Source organism: Coregonus clupeaformis, chromosome 14, assembly GCF_020615455.1.
Source record: "Coregonus clupeaformis isolate EN_2021a chromosome 14, ASM2061545v1, whole genome shotgun sequence".
Taxonomy (NCBI): domain Eukaryota; kingdom Metazoa; phylum Chordata; class Actinopteri; order Salmoniformes; family Salmonidae; genus Coregonus; species Coregonus clupeaformis.
In genome coordinates this window covers 10,893,602-10,914,323 of record NC_059205.1, presented here as the reverse complement: position 1 = coordinate 10,914,323, position 20,722 = coordinate 10,893,602, and the positions used below count along the sequence as shown (strand labels likewise).

The following is a 20,722-nucleotide window of genomic DNA, read 5'->3' as shown; positions in this document are numbered from 1 at the left end:
ACAAAAGGGTTCTACCTGGAACTAAAAAGGGTTCTCCTATGGGGACAGCTGAAGAACCCTTTTGGAACCCTTTTTTCTAAGAGTGTAGGACAGTCTGAGAAGATATGAGACACAGTGTGGACAGAAGGGGACTATAGGGTTTTCTTCCTCATAACCACTGATTTACTAGTTCAGATGACAAGATTTGAAGGGAGAACAAGATGCTAACCCTCTGAAAGAAGAACTGTCTTGTGGTTTTGTTTAGACTGCGACACAGTAAATCATGCATTGTGTTCTCGATTGCAGCCCTATCTGGAGGGAGCAGTTGGCAGCTGGGGGTTTGGTCAGATTTGGCTTGTCGTTCCCATTGGGCTGTGGTTGAACGAGGGGAGCCAGTGGGTGAAGTTAAAGTAAGATGTGTGTCTGTGTGTGTGTGTGTGTGTGTGTTTGTGTTTGTGTGTCCATGTGTGTTTTTCCTTAGCTGTGTGTGTGTGTATTTCCTTAGCACTTCACGTTTGTGTGGTTTGTGTGAGTGGGTCAGAGGAACTTGTGAGGTGATTAGATAGCGTCATGTGGTTTTTATAGAGATGTCTCAACACTGATGAAGGCTCCGCAACAGACTCCCCTCTTACTGGATGGTTCCAACCCCCCTGATCTGCCTTTGACTGCTTAATGTACATAGGGAAGACTATTTTGATACACCGTGTAGCTTGATATTCTATGGTAAGTTGGACAAGAATCCAAACATGCTTGAGTTACATGAGCTACAAAATGGACTGTGGAGGCTCACTGTCCACTGAGCGTTTGATCATGTTTGAGAACACCTGCTCTGCTTTGTAAAATCCACAGATACATAAGATGAGTCTATCTGTAGTAGGCTTATCAGAATTTACTTTAAAGTAATTTGCCTCATTTCGAAAGTGTGGTGACCCATCACTTTAGAGTGGATTAAGCCTAGTCCTGGATTTAACAGCACTTTCAATGGAGAATCTCCATTTAGCATGCTTTTTTAGTCCAGGAGTAGCAGGCTTAATCTGCGTCTGGGAAACCAACCCTCAAATAACTAACTAATTGCACAGTAAAGTTTTTCTTGCGTAGGCCCTTTTCTAACTACTGAGTTGTCTTCTGGAAGATTCACAGGGACTTTGTGGTGTTGAAGCGACAGCCTTGCACAGGTAAAATACTATATATACTATCCAGGAACAGCAGTCACATACTTTCTCTCTGAGCACATATGGTTTCAAGAACTTGAGCTTGAGCTGCAGGAATAGACTGGTGGTTCAGAGACGCAAGTCAAAGCCTATGTTTATTTCTATAGCATGTTTGAGAAAGTTGAAAGAACAAAAACCACAAGCTGTTATCACAGCGACTCTTGGCAGCTATTTCAATCACGTATTCGGCTGAGACGCTGTAGCGTTTCACCACCAGGGTCTCTGGATAGTGAGAAAAGAAGAGAAGTAAGAGATGATGACCTGCCGCAGCATTGTTAGCGCCTGCTCTGCACTGTGGTTGGTTTTCTGTTCTGGCTCTTGAGTTTACACTCTCCAATTCCTTCAACTCTGCTCAGATAGACATCACTCTGCAACACTGCACAGAGGTCAGTCTGCTTTGCGTTTATCTCAATACAGTGTGATTGTGATTGACTGCTCAAAAGGATGCCAAGATATTTGCGCCCCTATTATTTTTTATAATATGGTTATTATATTATTGATGCTCTTAGTCTACTTGATGCTCTTAGTCTACTTAATGCTCTGTGTACCTGATGCTCTGTGTACTTGATGCTCTGATCTAGTGTATTTTCTGTGCAATGCAGACACCATGTTAAGTCTGCACAGTACAGTGCATGTCGAGCTATTTGTCTAATCAGTCTCATTCTCAAGACCCTAAAAGGCACATAAAGGTGCACCCTCCACTGAGATCCCATGGTAATGGGATTTTCCCCTCCAAATATCTTGATGCAGATCAGAACTTCAGGGAACAAAAACTCTGAAGATTATACAGATTTCACTGACCCGGGTTCAAATAGTATTTCATTAGTTATCTTTCAAATCCTCTGAGTGTCTGATGGAGTGTCTGATGGAGTGTCTGATGGAGTGTCTGATGGAGTGCCTGATGGAGTGTCTGATGGAGTGCCAGATGGAGTGCCTGATGGAGTGTCTGATGGAGTGTCTGATGGAGTGTCTGATGGAGTGCCAGATGGAGTGCCAGATGGAGTGCCAGATGGAGTGCCAGATGGAGTGTCTGATGGAGTGTCTGATGGAGTGCCAGATGGAGTGCCTGATGGAGTGTCTGATGGAGTGTCTGATGGAGTGTCTGATGGAGTGCCAGATGGAGTGCCAGATGGAGTGCCAGATGGAGTGCCAGATGGAGTGTCTGATGGAGTGTCTGATGGAGTGCCAGATGGAGTGTCTGATGGAGTGCCAGATGGAGTGTCTGATGGAGTGTCTGATGGAGTGCCAGATGGAGTGTCTGATGGAGTGCCAGATGGAGTGTCTGATGGAGTGCCAGATGGAGTGTCTGATGGAGTGTCTGATGGAGTGTCTGATGGAGTGTCTGATGGAGTGCCAGATGGAGTGCCAGATGGAGTGCCAGATGGGCGAAGTTTGCACTTGGGTCTATTGCATTGGTTCTATTTTACTAGGCAAGCTCAATCAAGCCAACTAAATTATTTGATATCAAATCCATAAAGGGAAACAATGAAGGCCACTATGCCCTGTGTAAAAGTAGGCATGGTGCAGCCAGTGACAGTCCGTCTGGCTTTAAGGGTGGAGGCCCTCTATTCCAGTGAACTCCCACCTGCAGGAAAGTGAATACCAGGAGAGAAGACAACAATGGGCTATTCATGTCAGTCATGATGCCTGGTCAATTCAGTACACAAATAGTACGGATAATGAATGGATACGAGATCCATTTAAAGGAATGTTCAGGATCTGTCTGAAATTACACAGCTTCTGTGTGGGCATTGGCACTGTCACGGCTAAGGATGAGTCTAGCCAGGCCATAACCTATAGGTCTAATATTGGAAACATCATTACAAACTCACAGCCCCACCTTGAGCTGTAAATAGACAAACAGAGTAAAATTGGGATATGAAAAAGCTGCCTTGGAACATGAATTGTCTGTGGGAGTTTTTAAATTATGATTCATTGGGTGTTGTGTTAGTAATGTAAGAGGAGTTATAACTTTGTCATAACATCAAATACAATTGGTTGAAGTTATTTCATATGACTTGATTGTCAAACAATGTAGGACAATTGAAATAGCCTTACAAATGATTTGAATAGCTCTTTATGTCATTAGCGATCAGGCCTAATCACTGTCTATTTACTGAAAGTTGTGCAAAAAAATCTGACATTCAGGAAGTTGTCGGCTATTTAAAGGCACAGCCGCTGTGTTCAGATGAGAGAGGAGGGATACTGTAAGCTGCGCCTATTAGGCATGTGGACACCGTGTACAGGTAGGTCTCCATGCATTAGACTGAAATAACAACTACTATATATAAAACAAATTGTAACTGAAACAGTTTTGTTTCTTGACAATTTTAATAATGTAGACTAAATGTTAATGCGTCTATGTGTGCGTGATTGAGTGTCAAATGTTTTAAGGTAAAGAATGAAATCTTTTTTTGGGGGGGGAGGCAATGCTTCAGATGTCAAGTGATTTATCAATTACTTACAGTTGCAATGTGTTGGAGGTGTTAGTTCTTACTCAAATAGCTCTGTTAAAAAAATAAAGCACGGGTAAGCAATTTCGGCTATGAGTATCGAGCATGTGTTCCAACTTTGCTTATCTCAAGTTATACTTGCAGGTGCAACTAACAACGTTCTTTCCCACACGGCCCAGAAATCGATATCACTTTGCTTTCAGACAACCTTGAACACCAACCTTGAACACGAAAATCCTCGCAATGATTTAATTTGAAGCTTAGTGATTTCTGGAATAGGCTAAATGACAACATCTCAGTTCACTCCAACTTTTTTTAAATCAAGGGTGAGCCTACCCACTGGGCACAGACGTCAATTCAACGTCTATTCCACGTTGGTTCAACGTAATTTCATTGAAATTACGTGGAAACAACTTTGATTCAACCCGTGTGCCCAGTGGGTACTGATATCATAATATAGCCTCTACATGCTTTGGCATTATGCATTTGGATATGATAAATTTGGAAGAAGTTATTGGATCTATCCGGGTGAATTAGCCAGCATGTTAAATGACCGCGGGTCTGTAAGGGATACCTCAGGTCCGCACTTGCAGGCGGTTGCATGGAGAGGGCGACTCACGGTGCCGTGCGTAAGTCATTAATGGGATATCGTTGCGGTGGGTGAGCTCTGAGAAGGTACCGCAGGATCCGTTTACATTGACATGGGCCTAGTTGCATAGGCCATTAAGGAAGGGAGGGTTAGGGCTTTAAATCGACAAATAGTCTAAAGATTCCACATCATAATCAAAGAAATCATGTATTTTTGCACATCCACTTAAATCAATCACGGTAATAAATTATATTCTGTCATCTGATTCTGAACCAATGCAAATATTACCTGTCATGAAAGGAAACAACTACTATGGCCTCTTAATTAGCTTTTTGAAATATGATAAGTTGTGGTATTCAATCACACACTCCGTGGACCGTGGAGGGCAGTAGTCCCTTTGGCCACCTGTCTCACAACACCTGGTGAACGCGCAGGTGCCTTTGGGCAATGCGCATGATTCATCTCCTGCCAAAAAATCCCTATGCTGGATGAACCTGTCAACCAATGGTATTCAAATCTTTCCAGAGATAAAATAGGTCCGTGTGGACGGAGAGGATTTCATCACAAGTGACCAGGGATCTTGACAGTCACACAGCGGAGAGTAACCATGCCGAGGTCATTTTTGGTGAAGAGTAAACGGGCACATAGCTACCACCAACCCCGATACCTGGATGATGACTACATTAGAATGGATACTATCTTAGCCTATATATGCGCAGGTATGTCTATCTGATGTGATGCTGCTCTCAATATATATAAGGCCTAGGCCTAGACTTAATTGTAATACATTACGCACGTCACACACAAGTTTGTTTGGATATGGATACGATTCGAAATTCTCTAAATTCTCGTTGAATATTTTATCTTTACCTTTAAAATTCACAAATACAATATCAAACTGTGACGTATATTATGAGCTTGAATTAAGTGCTAGTCTTTGCTCTCTTTTTCTATGGCTATAGAAAGCAAACTGCAGGTTGAGTTTGAGGGGAACTGTGACACGCAGGATGCTCCTAACCACGGCAAGCTGTCCCCCGAATCCCGTCTGGTGCACACGGCTGACCTCTCCTCCATATACCCGCTGAGCTGTGAGGGCAGCGTGTGCGACCGCTTCTCGGACTATGACGACTACTGGCGCCCTCCGTCACCTTCTGCATCACCAGGTTTGTGTTTATAGTGTGTTGTGATGTCCATCTTGGTCATCATTACGCATATGCGCACTGCATCTCCAACCATGGTTATTTGAGGCTGTCCCTCTGCTTTTCATATTTTAGCACTTGTTATCCTCCAATATAGGCTACCAGAATATTAAAGGGTGTATTATTTAATAACTATTTGCTATTTTTGTAAACAGTATTTGGAAACGTGACGACTCATGGTCCGAATGTTTTCCAGATTCGGAACAATGTTTCACTCCGTCAGCAGACAATGCTCACCCTTTCGCCATTCCATTCCACCCTTACCCATGGACTACCTACTCTGGCTCCGAGCTCAGGCACCTTGTGCAGCGAACGTATCAACACAATCTCCCCACAACTCTGGAGCCTGACACACAGATGGGCCTCTATGGATCCGAGGATGGTGCCACCAACTCTCCAATTTACGCACAGCGGGGCCCGCACACTGGATTTTACAGGGACTTTGGGTCTACGGTGTTCCCTACCTATAGAATGCGGGATGGCGACCAGTTATATTCGGACCTCAAGCTGAAGACCAAGGCCTCTGAAATCAAGTCTAAATCCGATCTCATCTGTTCCCGTCTAGAACCAAGCGGATCGTACAAGTGCATCAAGTGTTGCAAGGTGGGCCTAGCCACACTCCTTTACCACAACGTATGGCAACGATAAACAATTGTTCGGTTTCAATTAGGTGATTTTCACTTATTAACACATAATAATATCTCTTTCATCCTCTCTAAAAGGTGTTCTCGACGCCGCACGGGTTAGAGGTTCACGTTCGTCGGTCGCACAGCGGAACTCGACCCTTTGCCTGTGGATTGTGTGGGAAAACGTTTGGGCACGCAGTGAGCCTCGAACAACACAAGGGCGTTCACTCCCAGGTAAGGCCCAAATGCCCAAGTCACTTAATATTTGGACCTTTAGGCCTACTTTCTCCTATGCCTGTTGGCAATCAATCCCATGTGTAATGCATGCTTAAATGACAAAGGAAACTGATTAAATAAAAAGGTGCAGACGGCCACATGTCACATGCACTCACATCTTACCTGGTTCACAGGAAAGGAGCTTCAACTGTAAAATCTGTGACAAAAGCTTCAAGCGCTCGTCCACGCTGTCCACGCACTTGCTCATCCACTCGGACACGCGGCCCTACCCTTGTCAGTACTGCGGGAAGAGATTCCATCAGAAGTCCGACATGAAGAAACACACCTTTATCCATACAGGTGAGCGATCACGCACGAACCACAAAAGATAAGTTAATGATTTTAAAAGATTATAAAATACTTTGCAAACACCTGTTATTTAAGAGTGTCAACCAAACAAAAAGTAAATTTTCCCACTGGGCACACACTGGTTGAATCAACGTTGTTTCCATTTCAATGAAATTACGTTGAACCAACGTGGAATAGACGTTGAATTGACGTCGGTGGCGAGTGGGTAAGCATATTACGCTCCTAAGAGTCAGACAATTAGGCACGAGAACAATCACAGCAGATATGGAGAGCTCAAAAGGACACTTATAATTACGCACAAGAACAATTGCAGTACTTGAATATGGAGAGCTCAAATGGACACTTTCATAATGCAACTTGTTTACATTATCAGGTGAAAAGCCGCACAAGTGCCAGGTATGCGGAAAGGCCTTCAGTCAGAGCTCCAACCTCATCACGCACAGTCGCAAGCATACAGGCTTCAAACCGTTCGGCTGCGACCTCTGCGGCAAAGGATTCCAAAGGAAAGTGGATCTGAGGAGGCACAAGGAAACACAACATGGATTGAAATGAAAAAGTGTCAACACCGAAAAACTGTGCTGGAGAATTGCGAAGAAAATATCATTAATATGGAAGTAAATCGAAAAACTTGTACAAGTCAATTTTATATTTTAATACATGTAGCCTAAATATGTCCCTTTCAGCCTAATGGTTTTAATTATTTCATTATTGTTTTGAAAATTAAACATTTATTTATCGAATAGGCCTATAGATTTTCATTAGCTACAGGCCACATTCTGAATATCATTTCACACAACACAAAAATACATGTTTTAAAAGTTTTGGTTGTGATCCCCAAGGATTGTATTTGTGCATTATTCGTTTTAGCCTAGCCTACTTGTTTTCGTCTCTATAAGAAACCGGCTAGATAAATGGTATAGCTTAGTAGGCTATTTATCTGAACATTTTAATATTAATGCCTGTTTAATTAATGAACGCCTTTAATTATCCAACAAGGTCACTTTATAATCTGCTGTGTATAACAGAATCCATGGCGGGGAAAGGGGAGTTTACGCTCTTTTGTCTGAATATACATTTTCAATGTTCCCCCGTCTTTTGTAAAACAATGATAGGCTTATAAGTGCAGCAATCTAAACCAAACATGTTCAAATATATATAATATAATAATAGGCCTTCATCCAAAATTGTTGCCAGTGAATTGAATTGAAGTCAGTGAAGTGAGTGAATTTAATTGTTGTCAGCGAAGTGAGTGAATTGATACAGTAGGTTGACTTCGGAATGGAATAGGAGTAGGGCAGCGAAGTGAGTGAATTGATACAGTAGGTTGACTTCGGAATGGAATAGGAGTAGGGCAGCGAAGTGAGTGAATTGATACAGTAGGTTGACTTCGGAATGGGAATAGGAGTAGGGCAGAGCGTCTGCTAAATGACTAAAATGTAAAATGTAATCACGCACACACACACAGAAGGCAGCACACACATTTGTTTACACTGAGTCAAAACCCTATTTTCAGTTCGCATTTGGTAGACAGCAGGTTAGATAAACTGGGACACTATTATTATAGTGCTAATTGTATCCAATGACAATTCAATTTTGTGTGATTAGGAAACATCTGAGGATTTCAGAAATGTGTCATGTGTTGGGCTAATATGTTGGATAGATGTCGAAAGAGGTTACAATAGACCAAAATGCAAAAAGTGTCAGTACTACTAACAATACTACAAGAAAAAATGAAAAGGATATAGTACTACAAGAACCCTGCCTAACCTAAGTACTTGAAGCTTGCTCTTGGTGCTTTCAAGATAACTGGGAACTCAGAAAAAAACGAGGTCAAATCATGACGTCAGGTGATCTTCAGGTCGGAGTTCTAGAAAGAGGCCAGAGTTCCCGACTTGGATAACAATTCAAAACGATTTTCCCTTGTAAGAGTTCCCAGTTGATGTGAACGCACTGAAGTCGGAAATCAGAGATTTCCCACTTCCTAGTACCCAGTTGTTTTGAACGTGGCATCTGCCAACCTCTATGTCACACCAACGAAGTGATGTGATTTTTTAATCATGTGGTTGGTTTCTCTGCAGGGGCATTTTTTTTACTGTCACAAATGGTCTTTCTATTTGTGCAAATAAACTAAACTAGTCGGAACTAGGAAACTCAGAAATTTCCGACGTACTAACTAGTTGAACATGGCACGTGTTTAACTACAACCAGTTAGCAAGTGTGACATTTCCGAGTGAACGTTGCATAAGTGTTGGTGCTTTCAAGACAACTGGGAACTCAGAAAAAAACGAGACTTCAGCGATCTTCAGCTCTCTAGAAAGATGCCAGAGTTTCTGACTTGGAATTCCGAGTTGGATAACCCTTCAAAACGATTTCCCCCAGTCAGAGCTCGTTTTTTCCCGAGTTCCCACTTGTTTTAAACGCACTGAAGTCGGAGATTTCCGAGTTCCAAGTTGTTTTGAACGTGGCATAACAATAGTTTAGATTTTGTCTGGTCAGACCAATAAATAAATGCGTCAGGATTAAGCTGTCCCAGTTTATATTATGTCACACTTTCTGACTTCACCCTATAGGCTTTTATAATTTCGACACAACTCCACTGTACAATATTTCCATTCCAAACATTTCGAAATGAACAAAGAAAAAATGAAAAATCGCACCCAAAAAAGTAACGTGTTACTTATGGTCTTCAAGCGAAATGCTTTAGAAATAATATACTAAGGTTATATCAGTATCATCCTAAAATGTTTGAATAAAAAAATATCCATAAAGACAATGACGATCAAATAAAATAAATATCCAACATTATTCCAGTCGCGCAAGCCACCTGGTCCAAACCAAATATTTTCAGACACAGCTTTGTTGTCACACTTGGAACAAATTAGATTATAACACCATAAACTTCATGTGAAGGAAGTTGGGATAAACAGCGACACTTTTATTGCACCATCCTCTTCCAGTATGGCAATATAGTCGGAGACATGACATTTTTATACACAGTGGAAAACCTGAGTGTGATTTATTTGGTTGTATAGAAGCATGGGGTTAAACATTGGAGGCTTGTAACTTTTAAGATTTGATTTAGACATTTACAGTATCAACAGATTCACTATATATCAGTGTTTGTTTGAACATTAGGAAGGGCATAAAAATACTATACATTTCCACCATGAAGTTGGCAGAATGTGTGTAAACTATGCACCTGTTCATCAATTCCTGTGTAATAACAGGCCTATTCGATGATACAGTATATCTACATAATCTTCATGTAAATTTCAGTCTTCATTTCAGAGCACTAAAGCCACAACAAGCACTGTCCATATCCTGAGATGAAAATAGTAATTTCTCTCTTAAATTCTCAATAGTAGTTTCAATAAAACAGAAAAAGCAACCAAACCAAAGTAATACAAAAAAGATTACCGTAAATCAGATTGAAATGTTTTCAGAGAGAGGGCAGGTGACCAAACTGCACAACCAAGGCAAGGTTCTCCACTATTGATTTCAAATAAAAGTCAATTAATGATGTATCTATCAGAAGCGCTATACCTTCAGCCTTTGCAGTTCTGATAGGAAAAATGTAAAGATTTGTCTGTAACAGTAGAAAAAAAAGAGTTGTATATAGTAGAGGAGACTAGAGGGCTATGGTTTTGAGTAGCTGGACTAGGCTCTGTAGGTCCTGGTCCTGAAGTGGGAGCTCCTGCATCAGAATAGAGAGGTACTCGACTGAGGTCGGCCTCTCCAGGGCCTCCCGTACCACCGGGGACACCTCTGATAACCTGCAACACGCAAACACACACTGTAAACCCTAATAAGTTCACATAACTCAAAAATTATTTTGTAACAGATTACACAAAAATATTTTAGTGATGTTTTTAAATGTTTTAAGTTTACATAAAATAAAAATTACATTTACAGTTGCCTTAAATTATCTCAATGTTATTTTATAAATATTGATATTCCTCAACTTATAATTAGGGAGTAATTCACTCAAAACTTTCAATATTTTTCAACTCATATAATGTGGGAAATATACTCAACATTTTCAATATTCTTCAACTCATAAATGTGGGAAATACACTCAAAATATTAAATATTCTTCAACTCATATAATGTGTGAAATACACTCAAAATTTTCAATATTCTTCAACTCATAATGTGGGACATGCAATCAAAATTAATTCTAAACTGAAATACTGATGTCGGTCCATTACACAATTATAATCAGCGAATAATGTTAGAAAACATGAAAGTGACACCACAGTGACAATTTAACTTTTTTTTTATTCAACACAATGTGCTTTTAAAAAGGCACGAATCAAAAGGAGCTCAGTCAAAACAAAGTGCTTGTCATAAATTAAAACAAAAAAGGAAATGACTCCATAAAAACAAAATGTGTTTTAAAGTACATTAAGTGTTAATAGTTCCATATTCTGATAGTGGTCATTGCTACAGAGGGTAGATTCAGTATTTTGGGTCTCCATATCACATTATTCAGTAAACATTATGATAAAAACTCACAAAAGCTTCATGATAAAAATTCAATAAGATTCTAATTATAATCCATCCTCAACAGCAATGACAACTATTAGAATGTGGAGCCATTTAAAACGTTTTGGCACTTACTGTACCTTGAAGGCTGCAACTCACTTTTTTTAAAAATAAAACATTCAAATAAAAGTACTGGTTTCTACTGTGCCGTACTTCAACTGGCAACATCAAGGTAAGCATTAGGTCACACAACATTAAACATGTATAGTGCATGAATTCAACAGTCGTTTCCCACAAGTACAGTACAAAAACTTGGGCTTGGCAATACTTCAATGTTGTGATATTTATCTATTAACAATCAATGTATTAAATCTGAGGTAGAAGAGGCAAACAGTGTAACATATTAAACATGAGGTAGAAGAGGCAAATTATTACATTTGTAAAGAGGGAAAAAAACAAACATCCTCAATACTCAGCTCAACAAATAGTCCATTCTGAGTGATTCACTCATTGAACAAATCATTCTTCAGTGTCAGTAGACGCTCTTTCAGTGGTTTGTTGTCCTCAAGACACATCACAACTTTTTGGATAAATGTGAATGTAAGCTCAAGATTCTTTGGGTACTGTAGGTCTAGTGCATAGACATACCCAAAGAGCAGGAGAAATGAGTCAGCCAGGTGTGTGGGACCACTCACAAGTATTTCATCTTCCACGACAATACAGATGCTCTCAGGGCTGAAGAGGGCCGCATCAGTAGTATCATCAGTGACAACTGTCAGGAGAGCCACCGGAGTGTCAGTGAGGTCTGGACCATCTGCTGACTATAAAACACAAATAATACAAAAATGAGTTCAGCCCCTCAAGGATACAAATCATGCTAATGATGTCTAGACATTACGGTCACTTTGCACTTAGACTGCAACTAAGCTACATGTTTAAACTATTTTCTTTACACATGCTTATTATTTTATGTTAGTTTCACACCTACCTGTAAGCATACTTTTTGTTTAGTGGAATTCTTTATACTTACCTTTTCATTTATGTAATTTCTACATGTCAGTTTGCAGAATAACAACTCAAGGAAACTTCATAAACAGGTCCTGGGGGCTATTCCAGAAAGGAGGTTCAACAAACTGAGCCTAACCCTGAACTCAGAGTTGACTTACCCTGTGAAGTGAAACTGAGTTTTCAGTTACAGAACAGCTGATCTGAGTTAGGTAAGTTGACTCAGAGTACGTTAACTCGGAGTTGAGCTTGTGCCTGACGACTAGTAAAAAGCCATCATCAATGGAGCTCCGATACGGTTATTCACCATGGCAACGGGAGAAAACAGGAAGCAGACATTTTCTGGCTGCGGCTGTTATATAAATCACTGACAGAGTTTCAGATGCAGTCGTCTTTTCATTTTGAATTTAACATCACTTTATTTTATATTAGCCTTTAAGGAAGTGGTTGAATGTTGTTCAATGTTTTATATTAGGCTATTTTGTTTTATTTAAATCGGCTGAAAATGAAATATAAAAACATTTTATCTCATACTCAATGCGGCGACAAACTAGAAACACGGACTTTGAAATTACGTTGTTGGAAAAAATACAATTGGCTATACTGATGGTTTTCACATAACCTGCTTTCTGGAATGCCCCTCTGGTTCTCCTAGAGTTCTTTGAGTGATGTCATGTTTAAGCTGACTGAATAGCTAAGCAAAGGGATTGATAGTGAGGCCAGTACACTTACATTACAGGTCCTGAAAAACTTGGAGGCATCTTCACGCAGGTACACAGGAAGTGCACGAAGGACGAGGGCCCGTCTCATATTTACATCACGTTGTTCCTACATGGACAAAAAATATCCATTACAATAACAATTACACAAATATCAAAAACATTCATTGTACACTACCGTAATTATAGTAAAAATGAAAATGTTAAAAGATAAGCAAGTTAGTTATTAACAAGCAAAGCATCAAAGTTGTGTGCTTATAGATCTGCTATTTCTGTTGTTGTTCTTTGTATTTAACAAAGTATTAATAAAGGGTTCAAGTGATCAACTGTTGACCCCACAGTTGAGATAAAAACATTTAGAGAAATAGCAAAAGAATGACTGTGGAAACACAAAATAAAACCAATTATTAGTGTAATCCTCTCACCAGGCTCGAATTTGACTCTCACGATATTACCTTATTTAGAATATCTGAACAGCATGGGATATTAGGTGAGAAGGACATCTCCAATAAGAATCACTATTGTAAACTTGCTAGGGTGAATGACAAATAGGGTATTAACTTCAGATAGAATGATTATAGACTTGGTTATTGTTATAAGGATATGCTTTCCCATGCATTAAATGAAACTGAAACAGTAAATGACTCCACCAATACAACAGACATAAGGTTCAAGATCTATATTAATCAAATGTTCAATGTATCACATCAAAAGAAATACAAATTATAAACCCCAATGATTTTTCCACAACCCCATGTCCAAATTATTTGCAAGCTTGCTTATTAAACCCTGGGCGCGCGTTGGAGCTCATAAAAAAAATTACGACATACATAAAGTCCCGAAGTCCACCCCACATTTGTAGTTACTCACTACTTGTAGATAATGCCTCAGCAAAATATAGTAGTTCCGTGCAGGTGTCCTCACAAGATCCACAGCTATCAATGCAGCCAGTACTCGGTAGCAGCAACAGACATCCGTTGGAAACCCGAACTGATCGTCACAAGCAATTCTCTCCAAGTCTTGCACGATGCTAGGCTAACCTCTAGGATGTCGAATGTCTCCACAATTCGACGGCAGCTTCAGTCTCCACTTGGTCTTTCTTAACTAAATAATAAACACTCTCTTATAGAAATAAAATCAGGATTTCCCTTAAAAAAACTCTGTAGGTATGGTTTTGTTCTCTCTTTATCGTTTCCTTTGGTCGTTTTTCCTTCACCAACCCCACTAACGTCTCTCCTCTCCCTTCTTTCAACTTTTCCCTCCCTTTTCTTTCCCGGCAACCAGTCCACTCTCCCATTGGCCACAACTTAACAAGTTAGCTCATTGGTCAAAACTTTAACGAGATACGTGGGAAATTTAAACTTAAAAGTAAACCAACCTATTCACTTGTAAAACATTTTTAAACATTGCTTCAAAAAGAAATGCATTAATGACATTACAAATCAGGAGCTATTCGATCACCTTTTAAATCTAATACCAATGAATTATAACAAATACACTCTATACTTGGTTTTAGCAATGTATTACATTAGTAACACTATTTCATAATACATCCTACCTGAACTGTTAAAAGGATTTCGAGATGATCTCACAACCACACACTTGAGCCTAGGAAGAAATACAAACACAGGCCTGGTTAGCATCATGATAACACACTCACATTATGTTGTTTAGCATTGTTCGTTTCACGCTAGCACACACGTACACACAGCTCGATAACGTATAATATTTACTGTGTAAGGCAGACACTTATTGAAATAAGTATACTCACAGTACGCACTTGCATTACCGCGAACAGCGAAAACTCATGGACCTTCCTCCACCGTCAATGTCCCGGGCAAACATTCATTATGGGAAATGTAGTTCATCCAGGAGACCTGCTGATAACGTTACACCGTTGTAAGATGAAGTAACGTAACGTATTTGTCACATATTTAACAACTTCTAAAGTTACAATTACTTGGATTTTTAAACTATTTACAACAAATATTCACTGTGCACATTGTACAAATGTATTCCCAGTTCCACATTTAAGACTATCGAAATTAAATTTGAAAAAACAACAACATTAGAGTTACTTACCAAATCAGAGGTGATGATAAGATGGCGCTTAAGAAAACGAAGGCAATAAGACTAATGATAAAAACGGAGGTGGTGGTGGTTTCAAGCGGGCAGCATAAAAGTGCGCATTGCAAACAAATTAAAACAAATTAAACTGTGTTCCACATCCCCGCATCAAGGCAAATTCAAGATGGCTGACTCAGCTTTCCTGAGGGAGAGATGACCCACCCACCAGAACGTCATGACGTCGATAACGTCATGACACTACCTAAACTTTTTTGAGCGTTCCACACAAATTACCTATAAAATATTGAGCCCTCTTCAATTAAAGTGGCATAAATCTCAACAGAGCTCAACACTTTATAGTTTGGTCAACTGCATAACGACATTTGACTGTTATGACCTTATTACTTATGAGCTAGTACAACTGTTTGGGATTACAGTGCAACATGGTCAGGAAAAACTAAGGCCAGAAGGTTATCCTACAAAAGCAGGTTTGAGGAGTTAGCAAGGTAACTTTGGTCAACTGAGTTCAACTCGGGATAACCGGTCATTCGAATGTGGCCCACCTTTTAGCCTGGTACATTTCTATGGCAACGAATCCATCAGAACTAACCTGGTCCGGGGAAGAGCAACTCACCGCTAATGCCACTTACTCGGAATGAAATGACTGAGCCACGAGTTGAGGACCAATGAAATCAGATTCGCTCCTTCATTTGAGGAAGACAACTGATTAAATATTTTATTCAAATGTTAATTAAAAAAATTGTAATGTTAAAATAAATCACATTACCCATTTAGTAATGACAGAAAGCACTTTAAACTTAACGCACAGTAACACTTTTGTATGACTATATGCAATTATTTTATCGACCGGAGTGGGGAAAAAGGGGGCTTGTAGTTGTGCATTGATAAGCACACCAAAGCAAAGTCGGCATTAACAATAATAAAATACAGACGGCACTTCGAAAAGCCTATTTCACGCCATAGCCTGGTGAAATTGCAAGATAAGGGTTCTTTCATTTTGATTTTAGCGCAAATGAAAATGTGGCACTGACTCGCCCATATATTGATGTTTCAGTATTGTCACAATGAAGAGTTCGGCGTTCCACTAGCCATGTGCTACACGCACGCGCAGTAACAAGCCTGATAAGAGTTAGCAGCAGGCGGACGAGCAATATCCACCGTCATAGTAAGGATGAAGCCTGAGCTGAAATGTGAAGCTAACTGAAGCTGATTAGCTTTAGAAAAGCCTAAACTGCTTCGTAGGATACCCCTCTGGATTCTGGCCTGCTGGTCCCCCTACCTCTGCGGAAGCACAGTTCCCGCTCAGCCCAGTCAAAACTGTTCGCTGCTCTGGCACCCCAATGGTGGAACAAGCTCCCTCACGACGCCAGGACAGCGGAGTCACTGACCACCTCCCGGAGACACTTGAAACCCTACCTCTTTAAGGAATACCTGGGATAGTATAAAAGTAACGCCATGAAGGACTGAAATCCTGCAGCGCCCGCAAGGTCCCCCTGCTCAAGAAAGCACATATACAGGGCCTTCTGAAGTTTGCCAATGAACATCTGAATGATTCAGAGGAGAACTGGGTGAAAGTGTTGTGGTCAGATGAGACCAAAATCGAGCTCTTTGGCATCAACTCAACTCGCCGTGTTTGGAGGAGGAGGAATATTGCCTATGACCCCAAGAACACCATCCCCACCGTCAAACACGGAGGTGGAAACATTATGCTTTGGGGATGTTTTTCTGCTAAGGGGACAGGACAACTTCACCGCATCAAAGGGACGATGGACGGGGCCATGTACCGTCAAATCTTGGGTGAGAACCTCCTTCCCTCAGCCAGGGCATTGAAAATGGGTCGTGGATGGGTATTCCAGCATGACAATGACCCAAAACACACGGCCAAGGCAACAAAGGAGTGGCTCAAGAAGAAGCACATTAAGGTCCTGGAGTGGCCTAGCCAGTCTCCAGACCTTAATCCCATAGAAAATCTGTGGAGGGAGCTGAAGGTTCGAGTTGCCAAACGTCAGCCTCAAAACCTCAGCCTCAAAACCTTAATGACTTGGAGAAGATCTGCAAAGAGGAGTGGGACAAAATTCCTCCTGAGATGTGTGCAAACCTGGTGGCCAACTACAAGAAACATCTGACCTCTGTGATTGCTAACAAGGGTTTAGCCACCAAGTACTAAGTCATGTTTTGCAGAGGGGTCAAATACTTATTTCCCCTCATTAAAATGCATTCAATTTATAACATTTTTGACATGTGTTTTTCTGGATTTTTGTTGTTGTTATTCTGTCTCTCACTGTTCAAATAAACCTACCATTAAAATTATAGACTGATCATGTCTTTGTCAGTGGGCAAACGTACAAAACCTGCAGGGGATCAAATACTTTTTTCCCTCACTGTATAGTAAACAAGTATATGACTTCTAGATGGCAATATGACTAATTGCTGACCAGTTTCAGAGATCTCCTCAGCAGCGCAATGCACATGTTTGTAAGGTCTACAAAGCTGTGTGTTTAAGGGAACACTTTATTTTGAACTCCGCTTCGCTCACTGTGCTGCCGTCGCTGAAGAATACATCTCCTATCGCTAAAACCTATTTACCAGCCCTCTGGTTGACTTATTTCCGAGAAACTTTTCCCCTCACCGAAGGCATGCCTATAATCTGGAATGCTTTACCAGTCGCTAGGGGTTATAAAATGTGTGAACTACGGCAAAAAATAAACGTTTAAATCCAACATTTCCCAAGATCACTCCCTAGTCCTCATACTCTGTAGTAGTTGCCACACGAGATTACCACGCGATCCCAGATGGCAGCGTAACTTTCGTGTGGGCTCCCGAGTGGCGCAGCGGTCTAAGGCACTGCATCTCAGTGCTAGACACGTCACTACAGACCCTGCTTCGATTCCAGGCTGTATCACAATCCGGCCGTGATCCGGAGTCCCATAGGGCGGCGCACAATTGACCCAGCGTCGTCCGGGTTTGGCCGTCATTGTAAATAAGAACTTGTTCTTAACTGACTTGCCTAGTTAAATAAAAGGTTAAAAAAAACAATATGGAGTGAATTCGGTGAACTCTGTGGAAGTTGGCGTTTCTTTTCACACATTGTATAGCCCGTAGCGACTGGTAACGCATTCCGGGTTATTGATTTGCCTTCGGTGACGGGAAAAGTAGCTCGGAAATAGGCTAACCAGAGGCCTGGTAAATACAGCTCTGGAAAAAATTAAGAGACCACTGCAAAAATATACGTTTTTGTTTTATTCTATAAACTACTGACTACATTTCTCCCAAATTCCAAATAAAAATGTTGTCATTTAGAGCATTTATTTGCAGAAAATGACAACTGGTCAAAATAACAAAAAAAGATGCAGTTTTGTCAGACCTCGAATAATGCAAAGAAAATAAGTTAATGTTCATTTTGAAACAACACTAATGTTTTAACTAAGGAAGAGTTCAGAAATCAATATTTGGTGGAATAACCCTGATTTTCAAATCACAGCTTTTATGCGTCTTGGCATGCTCTCCACCAGTCTTTCACATTGATGTTAGTTGACTTTATGCCACTCCTGGCGCAAAAATTCAAGCAGCTCGGCTTTGTTTGATGGCTTGTGACCATCCATCTTCCTCTTGATCACATTCCAGAAGTTTTCAATGGGGTTCAGGTCTGGAGATTGGGCTGGCCATGACAGGGTCTTGATCTGGTGGTCCTCCATCCACACCTTGATTGACCTGGCTGTGTGGCATGGCGCATTGTCCTGCTGGAAAAACCAATCCTCAGAGTTGGGGAACAATGTCAGAGCAAAAGGAAGCAAGTTTTTTTCTTTTCCTTTCCAGGACAACCTTGTACGTGGCTTGATTCATGCGTCCTTCACAAAGACAAATCTGCCCGATTCCAGCATTGCTGAAGCACCCCCAGATCATCACTGATCCTCCACCAAATTTCACAGTGGGTGCGAGACACTGTGGCTTCTAGGCCTCTCCAGGTCTCCGTCTAACCATTAGATGACCAGGTGTTGGGCAAAGCTGAAAATTGGACTCAGAGAAGATGACCTTACTCCAGTCCTCTACGGCCCAAACACCCACCTATAAATTGCAAACCTCAGCCTGGCTCTTCTTTGCTTCTCATTGATGAAGGGCTTTTTTCTAGCTTTGCACGACTTCAGCCCTGCCCCTAGGAGCCTGTTTTGAACCGTCCTCGCCGTGCACTTCACCCCAGCTGCCGTTTGCCATTATTTTTGTAGGTCACTTGATGTCATCCTACGGTTGTTGAGTGACATTCGAATGAGTTGGCGGTCATCCCGGTCAGTAGAGAGTCGTTTTTGCCCTATGCCGGTCTGTAGCTTTGTTGTCCCCAATGTCTGCTGCTTGACCTTGTTCTTATAATATGCCATTTAGCAGACGCTTTTATCCAAAGCGACTTACAGTCATGCGTGCATACATTTTTGTGTATGGGTGGTCCCGGGGATCGAACCCACTACCCTGGCATTACAAGCGCCGTGCTCTACCAGCTGAGCCACAGAGGACCACATGAACCGCCGTCTTTGAAATTTTAAGGATGGAAGCAACCTGACGCTCACTGTATCCCTCTGCCAGTAAAGCCAGAATTGAACCCTTATTTTCCTCAAAACTTTCCTTTTCAACTCTTTTGGCATGGTCAATAGTTATTTTTTGATTAAAATTACTTTTGAGGTACTATTAGCACTGTTTTTGCCATCCAGCTGGTCCTATTGCAAGAGGATAGTGATGACCACAGCAGTGGTCTTTATACTTTTCCTTATTAAATAAGATTTGGTTCATGTGATCACCTAATCAGTTCCTAATTCAGTAGAATGGGGTGTGCCTGTGTTGGAATTCAACAGACACTGGAATGGAATGGCTGTCATTCATGTAGAGATGCTGATTTAAGAAAAAATTGCAGTGGTCTCTTAATTTTTTCTAGAGCTGTATGTTTTAGGGATACGAGATGTAGCCTTCAGCGACGGGAGCCCAGTGTGTCTCCCGGAGCGAAGCGGCTATCTGGGTCTACGGTTGCATGAGGCCCATCCATTATTTACCTGATTCACCTAACCACAACAGAGGTCCTACTAGTTACACAGCTGCCATGCAGTAGATAAATAGGCCTCAACTCCAAATGATTCAGGAGATGGATAGTTGACTCAAATGCAAATGGCTTGGTACTGTTCTATGGGCCTGCAGATATATTGTTAGTAAGTAAAAAATAATTGGATAACACTTCGGATAGGTATGCATGCTTTATGATGCGCTTATAACGCAATGTAAGACTTGTCATAAAAGATTCCTTTATAATTTCTTATAATAATATTATGAGCCTGACTAAATACGAGACATTTTGAGTTAGTTGAAACCATACTGCAGCCAACAGCCGGGTACAACTTTCAATTATTTGTTGAGCACCTCACTCAATAAGGCGTGTTCTTTACTATCTAACTATCGGATTGGATGATGACAACATCTGTAGCTTAGATAAGGTTATATCAGCTCAAGAAAGCGTCATCCCCCATTTATTTTGACAGCTATAAATCAGAGCTGAAGTTATGGCCCTGGTCTCCTCTCTGGGGTGGTGTACACAGTGGATCAGTTAGGGAACAAGTGGAATGTTTCCCAGGGCCTGTGTGTGTGTGTGTGTGTGTGTCGTCCCTGGCTTCTGCATCACGGATCTGGAGAGGGTTGGGTAATCAGGTGGAGGAGATAAAGCAGAGAGGCGTCTGTGTGTACACAGACGGGAGCAGCACGGATCTGTCCCACACAGCCCCTGCTAGGCTCAAGCCCTTCCCTGCCTG

The 20,722-nt window shown here is 41.1% G+C and overlaps 1 protein-coding gene and 1 long non-coding RNA gene across 2 annotated transcripts in view; one reads left to right on the top strand and one right to left on the bottom strand.

Moving 5' to 3' along the window:
- Window positions 1-3,389: 3,389 nt before the first annotated feature.
- Window positions 3,390-7,344, top strand: LOC121580734 (zinc finger protein Gfi-1-like). Its single transcript, XM_041895750.1, has 7 exons — window positions 3,390-3,436; window positions 4,758-4,951; window positions 5,195-5,395; window positions 5,628-6,034; window positions 6,154-6,291; window positions 6,468-6,633; window positions 7,016-7,344. The coding sequence occupies exons 2-7, from the start codon at window positions 4,840-4,842 to the stop codon at window positions 7,192-7,194; spliced, it is 1,203 nt and encodes a 400-aa protein (XP_041751684.1). The 5' UTR covers window positions 3,390-3,436; window positions 4,758-4,839; the 3' UTR covers window positions 7,195-7,344.
- A 3,556-nt stretch (window positions 7,345-10,900) lies between these two features.
- The window catches only part of LOC121580736, an 18,018-nt gene continuing 8,196 nt past the window's right edge, over window positions 10,901-20,722 (bottom strand). The window contains exons 5-6 of the long non-coding RNA XR_006661722.1: window positions 12,865-12,960; window positions 10,901-11,948 (exon numbers count right to left, since the gene is read on the bottom strand). This is a non-coding gene — a long non-coding RNA (uncharacterized LOC121580736). The remainder of the gene's footprint in view (window positions 11,949-12,864; window positions 12,961-20,722) is intronic.

What these genes read in the sequence shown, in the direction of transcription:
- LOC121580734 (XM_041895750.1), top strand. Translation starts at nt 4,840, where the DNA reads ATGCCGAGGTCATTTTTGGTGAAGAGTAAACGGGCACATAGCTACCAC. An exon ending in CTTAGCCTATATATGCGCAG is followed by an intron (nt 4,952 to 5,194) that starts GTATGTCTATCT and finishes CTATGGCTATAG; the next exon opens with AAAGCAAACTGCAGGTTGAG. An exon ending in ACACACCTTTATCCATACAG is followed by an intron (nt 6,634 to 7,015) that starts GTGAGCGATCAC and finishes TTACATTATCAG; the next exon opens with GTGAAAAGCCGCACAAGTGC.